The 11,844-nt window shown below is 42.1% G+C and overlaps 1 protein-coding gene across 1 annotated transcript in view; it reads right to left on the reverse strand.

The window, feature by feature from the left end:
* UNC5D (unc-5 netrin receptor D) overlaps positions 1-3,650 on the reverse strand; it is a gene marked incomplete at its 5' end in the record, with an annotated part of 211,935 nt that extends 208,285 nt beyond the window's left edge. Inside the window, one exon of the mRNA XM_063139491.1 lies at positions 3,419-3,650. Within this exon, the coding sequence (XP_062995561.1) occupies positions 3,419-3,650 (232 nt within the window). The remainder of the gene's footprint in view (positions 1-3,418) is intronic.
* Positions 3,651-11,844: the final 8,194 nt, after the last annotated feature.

Consider the following 11,844-nt stretch of genomic DNA (forward strand, 5'->3'; position numbering starts at 1 on the left):
TCGTTTGAAACTTAATATGGCAAAGACTGAATTGCTTGTTTTTCCTCCTAAACCTTCTCCCCATCTTTCATTCTCTCTTACTGTCAATGATGTTACACTTACTCCAGTCAAGGAAGCTCATAGTCTTGGCTTTATATTTGACTCCTCACTCTCCTTTATTCCTCATATTGAGGCAGTAGCTAAATCCTGTCATTTTTCCTATATAATATTGCCAGGATTAGATCATTTTTGTCTGTCTCTTCTGCCAAGACGCTTGTTCATGCACTGGTTATTTTGGACTGCTGTAACCTTCTTCTGACTGGCCTTCCTTCTTCTCACATCAGTTCGTTGGTTTCTGTTCACCACTCTGCTGCTAAGATCATCTTCTTGGCTCGCCACTCTGACCATGTTACTCCACTTCTGAAATCTCTTCATTGGCTTCTAATTCACCTCAGAGTCCAATATAAACTTCTCCTGTTGACCTACAAAGCTTTTCACAGTCTAGCTCCTTCCTATCCTTCCTCTCTCATCTCACATTATTGCCCCGCTCGTACTCTTCGCTCCTCAGATGCCATGTTTCTTACCTGCCCAAGGGTCTCTACTTCCCTTGCTCGGCTTTGTCCATTTTCTTCTGCTGCCGCTTATGCCTGGAACACTCTTCCAGGCATAACACACATTTGCGAACTACAAGTTCAATCACAGTTTTTAAAACTCAGCTAAAAACTTTTCTTTTTTCTAAAGCTTTTAGAAATTGATTTTGATCTTACTTTTATACTGTTCATTTTACTCTACCCTGTGCCTGTTTGGTGCATTCTCTTCCCCTTCTTATTGTTTTACTATGATTCTATTAGAATGTAAGCCTATGCGGCAGGGTTTTGCTATTGTATTGTTTTACTCTGTACAGCACCATGTACACTGATAGTGCTATTTAAATAAATAAATAAATAAATAAATAAAAATAATATTTAAGATGTTCCATCGTACTCCATTCTGCTATGAATTCAAGATTCAGGATGCAAGCTTGGAGGCTGCCAAATATCTGGTGCAGGATACTGGAATGCAGTTCACCACCGCATCCCTGATGCCCTGCATTTCTGCTCAATCGTCAGTTTTGCCCATCTAGGGACAGAGCCTTAGAGGAGGAGGGAATGAGGCTGGGGAAGCCACAGGATATGTCCAATCAAAACCTCCCCACCCCCAGGAATGTCCCCTTTTCCCTGTGTCTGTGTGCCATTTTCCAAGCGTGGAGAGATAGCTGGTGCAGTTCTCTCCATGCAAGCTATGCAGGGGAAGGGGGGGAGCACAGTTTACTGTCTACAAGGTCAAAGCCCTGTCTCTAACCTTGAAGCCAGGAAACTGACCTATTCTATGCCTCCCACTGCCTGGTGTGGGGGTAAGATCACTCCATCCAGAAAATAAACATGCACAAAACTGATTATCATTAACAATAGAGAATATATACCACTTTCTGCATTGAAAGGAGATAGGTAGTTTGAAGTAAAGCTTAAAAGACTATTATGAAAATCTAACTGAGAATAAATAACAAACCAAAAGGATCATTATTGGTACATACACTCTCTTTTTCAGAATCCAACAAACATGGTTACCTTATTCCCCATGCTCTTCACAATACGCTCTTCTCGCATGCCCCCAAACACAATTCTCCATTAAATGAGAGGGCATGAGAGAATCCTATACTTGCATTATCATTTCCAAGATGTAGAGTTGCCTAGCAATCTGGGAAGTTAAGGTGGAAAAGTGTGAAAGGAAGTAATAACAAAAGAGAGTTTTGAAATTACAAGGCAGAACAACCGTTAAATTGGTTTGCAATACTTATCAAGATGTTTCTAAATGAGAATGGATGTAGGATTTGCAGAAAGCCTGATCAAATCTGAAGATCATTTGTCAACATCTTTCCCAGCCTTTCCATCCCCCTTGCTTCGAACAGATGCTGTTATTGCAAAATGGAGTTCCTCCCTTTAACTTCATTAGCTGCCAAATACCTGTTCGGGAGTTGGGTGATGTGAGCCCTGCTGTTGAATTGGTAGAATTTTTCAAGCTGGTAGCTCTACCTAAGATCAAGGTGTGAGTAGCTGCTGTGGGGTGGGAATGGGTATCCATCTGATCCCTGTGTCCCCCCCCCCCAGCAATAAAAGCAAGTCACAATTGTGGTTGGCTGAGCAAAAGGAAGGAGAATCAGGACAACAGACAAGGAGTCTTTAAATGGCTCAAGGATTTCGGAAAACAAAAGGGAGGCCGAGAAGAAGCAGGAGGAAAAAAGAAAAGAAAAGGTGACTGCAGAGGAGGAAGAAAAAGAAGATGAAACAGGAGCAATGAAGCTTAGAAAGAGTGGCTAGAGGGGGTAGCAGGAAAAGAATAAAGGCCAGAAAGGGTGAAAAAGAAGATTGAAGGAAATAAACTCACTAACTGGCTCACTAGGAGAATTTATACAGACAATGCAACGCCCTCTACATGGGGCAGCCTTTGAAGACGGTCCGGAAACTGCAGCTTGTGCAAAATGCGGCGGCCAGATTGATAGCTGGAACAGGAAGATTTGAGCATATAACACCGATTCTGGCCCGCTTGCATTGGCTGCCTATATGTTTCCAAGCCCAATTCGAGATGCTGGTTTTAACCTATAAAGCCCTATATGGCTTGGGACCACAATACCTGATGGAACGCCTCTCCCGACATGAACCTACCCGTACACTGCGCTCAACATCTAAGGTCCTCCTCCGAGTGCCTACTCCAAGGGAAGCTCGGAGAATGGCAACAAGGAAGAGGGCCTTTTCAGTGGTGGCCCCCCGACTGTGGAATGATCTCCCCGATGAGGCTCACCTGGCGCCAACGTTGTTATCTTTTTGGCGCCAGGTCAAGACCTTTCTCTTCTCCCAGGCATTTTAACAGCATTTAATAACGTTAAGTTTGTTTTAATGGACCCCAGAATTGTTGTTTTAAATGGATACTGTTGTTGTTTTTATACTGTTTTTATGTTTTTTTAAAAAATTGTATACTTTTAATGTTTACTATTTTTAATTGTTGTAAACCGCCCAGAGAGCTTCGGCTGGGGGGCGGTATATAAATGTAATAAAATAAATAAATAAATAAATAAATAAATAAATGCAAGTGCACAATAGCACTAATCTCCCACAAAAGTGAAAAGTTAGGAGAAAGTTGGGCAATTTTGAAGGAGAAAAACAAACAAACCTCAAACGTTTGTACAATTTCCCTCTCTGATCACTTTTAATTTGCACCATTTTCCTGTCTATGTAAATTGAACAGTGATTGAAAACCAAAGGAAAGACTGATGAACAGAGACTCTCATTGAATGTGGACATCGTTTGCCCTTCTCTAAGCCGTAGTTCCTTCAAACCACAACAATGGTATTGTTTGAAACACAGGACACGTTCAATGCCACATGGAAGACCAACTCTCTTACCTGTACTTGCATCCATGCTCTCCTCAGAGACATGTTCATTCTGATGGACCCATTCCCCATTGCACTTGAAGAAGATTTGCATTGCAGGCCTGGCTCTGCAGCGCAACACTATAGGGTTGCTTTTAATTATGTAGGCATCGTCCGGCTCTTGCATAAAATGGGGCAGTGTCCCAGGAGCAGATGGGATAGACTCCGGAAGAGTTTCACTATTGTCGTTTCCTGTAAATGACAAAGAAAGAAAATGTCACTCATAACAAGGCTCTCTGATCAATCTCAGCCAAACTTCCTAAGATAAAATAAGATAACTGTATGCAGGTGTCAATTACTATGATTACGTTATATTTGACTTGTTATAATCATCCATGCAAGACTGAGACATCAAACATAAAACTGCCATGGCATGGTGTGAAGGTGGAGGATACAGCAACCTTGCTGAAACTCAGCAGGTCTGAAACTGGTGGGTGCCTGGATGAGGAGACCACCTTGGGGACCCTATGTCCCCATGGGTAGCACTTTGTTGTGTCTCTTTGGGCATAAAGAGGAGTTATAAATAATAACAATATTAATTTATTCTAGTTTGAATATAAATCTTCCATTTACAGCAGCAGTGGGAAAACAGTGACCCTCCAGATTTTGATGTACTACAACTCCCAAGCTCACTGAGTATTGGCTATGCTGGCCATGGATGATAGGAGTTGGTGTCCAACAATGTACTGTATTTAAGACCAACCCGGATTACAGAATACAGATGATGATGATGATGATGATGATGATGATGATGATGATGGAAGGAAGGAAGGAAGAGAGGGACTTCATTGTGTCAGATGTTGTCAATATAGTTTCATTAAAGATTTGACCATTTAAATATGAAACACAGCTAAAGTAGGAAGTCTACAGGCAAATCCCTGCTCTAGAGACATAGGTGGGTCCTTTGGAAAGGTTTGGGCGGCTCTCAAGAGGCTCTGGAAATGTAAGACTGAATTATCAGTCTAGCCTTTGTTGAAAACAAGTCATTTCCTGAGTTACTCATGCTTTGTATCTTGTTTCCCTGACTTTGATTCTTGTTTGGATCTTCATGTTATTGACCTTTGGACTACTGTCTGATGTTGCCTTCTGCACTTTGATTCTGCTTGACTAACATCCTGTGCATTTGACCTAGACTGCTCCTCTGCCTTCTTTCTATAAAATTCATGTTTGCCTGATAAAACTGTGTTTGCTTGTTTGACTTCTCTAGTGTAATCAAGTCTGTGTTTTGCATTGCAAGACATGAAAATGGTTGGAGCAGGACAATATACAACATTACTGCACACAAATATGTAAGATAGATTGATCACATATGCAGATAACATTAATGCATTCTGCAAAACTGCAGACAAACATAATTTCTCAGTATGAACCTATGTACAAGCTAGGTAGCTCATCCAGCCCAGAAAAATATGGCACATTGGACTGGGATGAAGCTCTGCCCATTGGCCAATGGAAATTCTTATAGTACTATTCTGTCTTTACCAGCTATATATATATATTGATTTTGCTGGGTATTTCTATCATCACTAGAATGAGAATGTACTCACTCTGCACACTGTTAATCAGAACTTTTGAAAACCTCTATTATGCTTTCAAGCAATGCTCCAACCCTTCAGGTTACACATAGTTACTCTCAGGCACACACAATTGAATTGCATCAGTTCCATCACATTTCTTTTTTCAGAACATGTTCTATTCATGAAATTCAGATAATATTCATTTAAATTAAATAAAGCCACATTCTGGTTGATATTACCGGAAGAAGAAGAAAAGTTGGCCTAGCTTTAAAGCTGAGCAAAGCCCCCCCCCTCTCTCTTTCTCTCTCTCTCACACACACACACACACACACACACACACACACACACACACTGCCCTAGCTGGTATTATGCCTGACACAGACCAAGGTCAGGATGACCCTATGGGTGATGACATTGTGGGGCCTAAAGACCCTGTGACACCTCCAGAAGCTGGGGAAAAGCTACATTGGGCCCTTCAACAATGGTAGACTCTAGGAACCCCTGTGAGAGCTGTACATTGGCTATGAATCAGAGGAGGAGGCTGAACATCAGCCCAGATATAGGGTATGCTGGTGCCAGAAGGCAGAAGCACAAGCCACCATTCTGAGACAAAGCACACACTTCAGGATTCACAGCAATCAGGCTCCTTGAGACTAAATATCGATGCAAGAGGATCTCCTCTGAAGTAGGGAGACTTTAAAGCCAGGACTACAGGCTTACAGCTGCCCACAGGTATAACCAGGGAGATCTGAATATATAAACTCTAAGTTGAGACATGCTGGTTGTTATAGCTGGATCAGGTTCAGCCCTAAGACAAATCCATTTAGCAAAGTCAACAGGGAAGCAAAAGGTCAAAACATAATATTACCACTCCAGAAAACGAGCTCTCTTTGAAGGGTTGTATCAGGAGACCAGGGCCTCAGCTAGACCTACCTGGTCCTGCGCGACAGAGGGGTGAAGATCTCGCAATATTTTTATTGTGAGATCTCCCCCTCTGTTTACACCCAGCGTGTGATGACCTTGGAGGGAGAGGACATCGTGGCTGCCATATATATATTTTTAAAGTGGTAGGAGCACATGAGCGCTTGTGTGCAAAAGGTAATTTTTATCACAATTTTCCCCGCTCCCCACCCCCCATTGGGTGCAGAGCTCCTGAGGATCATCCCTCCCTACTCCTGGGATCCCCTGTGCGTCATGTGGATGCACAGGGACGATCCTGGTGATCGCCCCAGGATTTCGTCCTGTCTAGCTATGGCCCAATGCTCAGCAGTGCAATAGATCAATCTAGGTTTCAAGGTACTGGGAGCTGAAATGAAAGTGTTATTCCAGCAACCTTCAGGTCTCAACTGAGTGCTTTGGAGGTGAGAGCTTCCAGAGTTCCACTCAGGATTCAGCTACAGCACATTAGAGGGTTCTGGGATACATCCTTTATGAACCTTCCTTTGCAAATGGACACTCCTTCTCATGGGGTTTGTTCTTGCCTATCTCTTGAGATGCTATCACTCTAAAGACTTGTGGTCATTCGCCCTCCATCTTAGAGGCAGAATTCCCCTCCGCAGGAATGGACCCATGACCATCTCCCCTGAGAGCCCAGACACCTACTGGCATAGACCATTCCTCAACGTCGCTTGTCTCTGGGAGTTCTAGCTCCTCCTCTGGAGAGGTTTCCTCCAGCAAGGATATCCCATGCTGAGACATTTTTTTAAATCTTCCAGAATCTAGCAACCTAGTTTTCCTGCCATTGTCTCTTCTTTGGACTGATCTCTCAGGCTGCCGACTTCTAGACTCCACATGCTCTTCAGATTGCGCTTGATTTGGTCTGCTTGCCTGTGCTCCACCTCAGCCTTTTGTTTCTGAATGCCCCTTTCCTTAACTGGTAATACTGTTCTTCTGCCTGCTTTTTAAATATGTTAAATGGATTCGCCCTGTACTTTGCCCCATGGCTGAGCTTGACCCAGTCACACCAGGACACCTGGTATGAGCCAGCAAGGCACTGAAAATAGCAGAAGATTCACCACTTCACTCCTCCTCAACCTCGGCTGGGACTGCTCTGCAGAAGTAGAAATAATTATTTTTAACCTTAAAAGCAAATTATATATATATATATATATATATATATATATAGAGAGAGAGAGAGAGAGAGAGAGAGAGAGAGAGAGAGAGAGAGTAGTGAGCTTTTACGAAGAAGAACATTTGAATGATGTCAATTTGCCCTGTCCAAATCGTTCGCTCCCAGGAAGCCTCATTTTAAATTAAAATCAGATTTCTTTAAAAACTGAATTAAAAAATACACTTATGGAAATAAACAGCATTAGCCATGCTATAGCAGGCACCCAGTAAGCCATTAGCAAAGTGCTACATTCTAAATTTTGCAGCTTTATGTACTACAATTTGGTAGCTTTTGCCATTTATACAGCCCTATAAAACCAAGCAGCATATTATTGCAGAAAATATGCCCCAGGAAGTACCTAAGAGAAGGCAAGAAAAGAGTTTTGATCATAACACAGCTAATATCTTACTTTTCTCAGAATGGTGTTGGGAGCAATATGATGTTTTCTAGTACCTTATTTTGCCATAACTAGTCAACACGAACTAGACCCGGTTTGTGAACTCGGTCTGTTCTCTGCTTTGCAGAAAATTGGTGCACAAGGATAGGGTGGAACTCATATGCATATCAGTGGACTGACTGGAGATGGTTCAAGAAGCATTCAGCAACTTTAGGCATCACTTGCCAAGTGTCAATTTGGGAGGAGATTGCGTTGGCCTCAAAGGAAGTGCCAAGGCTCAGAAACACAGCTTGTTTAACCAAACTCTGTCCAAATTCTCACTTGTTTCCTGTTCTTTCCATTGAATTCTGCAGGGCCAATCTTAGATTATCTAAGAGGAGGAAACCAAGTCTGCTATCAATTAACAGCCAGGTGTGTGTGTGTGTGGGGGGAATAACAAGGCTCAAAGTATACAAGGTTGGCATGGTTGGGCATCTGCTGAGGGCCATAACCTGTGGGGGTTGCAGATCCCTGGAGCCCATAAGCAACATCAATGCCTGCAACTGGAAGGTAAAATGAACTTATGGGATAGGGCTCAGCTGGAGTAAATGCCTACTGTCTGGTCTCAATGGATCTACTCTAAATAAGACTTTAGTTGAGTTCAACCCTCTGAGTTCAATAGACCCATTATGAACCTACCCATACACTATAATCAACACCTGAAGCCCTCCTCTGAAACAGATTGAGTGGATGGCAACAAGGGAGATGGCCTTCTCAGTGGTGACCCACCCACCCCTGACTGTAGAATGCTCTCCCCATAGAGGTCCACCTGGCATTAATGCTGCCATCTTTTTTGGTGCCAGGTTAAAACTTCCCTCTGTACTCAGTCATTTGATGGTGTCTGATGGGTTTTTCAATGCATCAGTTAAATTGTTTATGGCTGTCACTGACCATTTAGTTGTGTTACGGGGAGGTTGTGTTTTAGTGGGAAATTGTTGTTAGCTGTTTCAATTTTTGTATGTTTTAACTTTGTTGTAAGTCACCTTATGTCCCCCCCCCTTTTTCTTTTTTTTTTGAGCAAGACCTAAGGGTGCAAAGCCCATGCGTGTTTAGGCAGAAGAAAATCCCACAACTTTCAGTTCATCCTAGCTATCCACGATGGCTGGGGTAATTATTTGAGCTGTAAGGCTTGTTTAGACATAAGCATGAATGGGATTGCATCTTAAGAATTATTATTATTATTATTATTATTATTATTATTATTATTGTGATTCAGCACTTTGGGAGTAAACAAGTTTGAAGCCTTAATGTTTCCATTCATTCCCTTTTTGGGGAAGAGATGTCAGAGAAATCCACAATGGATTCAAATGAGATCACATTTCTATGAATCTGACCTGCGGATTCCCTAGCAGCTCAACATTTTCCAAATTGCAGACTTATGGACCAGTTTCTTAAATAAATAAATAAATAAATAAAATATGTGTGAATATTCACTAACACACACTTCCACTAATGCGTTAGTGCAAATGCGCATTTGCAAACAAACGCAATTCTGATACCCCCAAAAAATCCCATTTGGTCAACGCGTGGACAGCAGAATGAAAGACACCTGACAAGCAAAACAGAAACGGGCCACATTTCACAAAATCCAAACATCCCTAGTGTGAGCAGATGACAGCAGCACGGGGGTGGGGGTGGGGACCAATCACTTCACAAGTATTCATTTGCTGTAGGTTGTATAAAGAGCTTCATGCAAGAAAGAGTATTAGCAGAGGAAACCACATTCATGATTCAGATGGGAAAACGCAACCAGATGGGCCTTGTCTACATGCTGTTAATCAGAAGCACCAACCCCCCTTCCCCTTTCGCACAAGGATTTCTTTTTAAAATTACTTAAGATGTTGATACTAGCTGGAGATTTGATGTCCACACAAATCCCTAATACCTTTGTACCTTTAATACATGGATTTACTAAAGCCTACAGGGACATGGTATTTAGCAAAGATTGACAATAAAGGAAACAGCAAGAGTGGTCAGCAATAGAACATGCATGCTGATTTGTTTCGCAGCTTATAAAGGGAGCAAGGAATTACAATATGTGGAAGGGTTGGAATACTTACTACTTTTTTTGCAACCTGAAAAGAAAGTTGGGATTCACATGACTTCAGCATGTGTCCGTATTTTTATTTTTTTAAAATGTCTCTGGAGTGCTTTCCAAGGCATCCAATCTGTTCAGGTCAACACTGCAGTTAGGTGGACCCAGTACTGATGATGTTCTGTATAATAATGGACTCACCTGCTGCTGGGCAGAAGAGGGTAGTGATTCCAACCAGAAGGAGAATTAAGGAGAGTTAGGTGATAGAGTTGAGGACTGAGAGAATCTACCTTGAAGAGATATGGATCACCCAGTGTTGCTACTAGTCAGTTCTGAACACTGATGGGTGAACGGGCAATGTTTGAGATCTCTGGGTTTCTCTGAACATTCTCTTGCCACTCAGCTCATGCCCGATTCCCATTTGCATTTGTGCTGCCTGCTCACTCTTCACATCTGGGAAACAAATCAAACAGCAATTGAATGGGAGATTTGCACAACTCTCCCCATATTTGTGCAAATTTGCTTCATGAGCTAAAGTGGGGTTGATTCAAGCAACTGAGGAAATTTGTGCAAATTAGGAAAATTGTGCAAATCAACCTTTGAATTGAGAATGAGCTGAACATAAGCACGGGTTTATCTTTGGGCATGGGGGTGAAAGGAAAGGAAAACCTACAACTTCAGAATTATTTTTTGGTGGGGGAATATATTCTGAGATTTGGGTGAGTACAACTGGGGAATCAGAATCAGTGGTTTAACACTGCCAGTTGACACATTTATCTCAGTTAACTGACAGGCCTTTGGGTCATGAGGCCACTTAAGTGCACAAGGAAACAGACAACAGTCTTAAAAGGCAGAAGCAGAACAAAAGAAAAGGTGGTTTAACACAACCACAAGAGATCACAAGCTGGCTAAAATGTTTGGATGTGCTCTGAATGGCAGAGTAAGCCATTTTGGACATTCAGCACTCTTTCGCCTTAGATTTCTGTAGAGATATCACTTGTGTTTCATTTCAACGGAACTCGCAATCATAATTGGGTTGCCAAGATAATATCCTTACAAGTGTGATATGGTAAGACAATGTCAAAAAGGAAATAATAAAAAAGAAAAGAAGAGACGTCTGTGCTGTTGAAACAGAGATGACTTTCTGATAACAGGATGTAGCAAATAATGTCATTGCAAGTATGGGAAGACAACTGTTCAATGTCAAAGCATTAAAGGGGGGGCAATGTTAACACATCTCTCTGGGTGACAGTGTGATGCACAGACAACATCTCAACACTGTCATGCTGATGTGAATAGCATTGCAAATTATAAATCAAGGCATGCCATCGGAATTTATAAGTCCTACCACATTTTCTGAGATGAAAAGATTCACATGTGGTTTTTTTTAAGCATCTCACCTTCTAACATGTTGTTGGATGTTCCTAGTGGCACCTAGCAATGACTAGTTCTGGGGGTATTATGACTGCATTAGGTTTCTGTTCGATAAGAGCACACAGGGGAGAATTTGTCGCATGTTCATAAATTTGGCTTCTTTACAAATATTGGGCTCATCTACACCAAGCAGGATATTCCACTATGAAAGTGGTATGAAAGCAGTATTTAAAAGGCAGGAGCCACACTACTGCTTTATAGCAGTATTGATGTACACTGACAACTGTTGGGGCCCATTGATACATCCCATATACCGCTTCCATACTGGTATATCCTGCTTGGTGTGGCTCCTGCCTTTTATATACCACTTCCATACCACTTTCATAGTGGAATATCCTACTTGGTGTAGATGAGCCAATAGAAGGAAAGTGGAGTCAAAGGCTTAAGACTTCTCAGCATCAGATCCACAGCCATCCTGCAGACCCAGGCCACAGCTAGACCTAAGGTTTATCCTGGGATCATCCAGGGTTCACCCCTGCCTGAGCACTGGATGCCCTGTTTGGCACTTAGATGAACAGGTTTGACCCCAGGACAATCCTGGGATAAACTTTAGGTCTAGCTATGGCCCCAGTAGGTACTTCACTTTCCTCCAGGTCAAAGTTCTCTTAGCCTTATTTTCTTTTCAAACACAATCTGCCAATTACCCATCACAAACACACACACATGCACGCACGTGATGAATTCCTCATTTAGGAATTGTGTTTTCTGTTGAACATTGACTTTGGAATCCAGGTTCCTCACTGCTGATGTAATGTAATTGTTTTATTAACAAGTCTGTAATCAGCTGCTTAGGAGGGCTGTTAAGGCAGACCAGTGGCAGAGATTTGCTTCGCTCAAACAAAGAGAGGGAGTCATAAATCTGGAGGA

This window comes from Elgaria multicarinata, chromosome 12 (assembly GCF_023053635.1).
Source record: "Elgaria multicarinata webbii isolate HBS135686 ecotype San Diego chromosome 12, rElgMul1.1.pri, whole genome shotgun sequence".
NCBI lineage: Eukaryota > Metazoa > Chordata > Lepidosauria > Squamata > Anguidae > Elgaria > Elgaria multicarinata.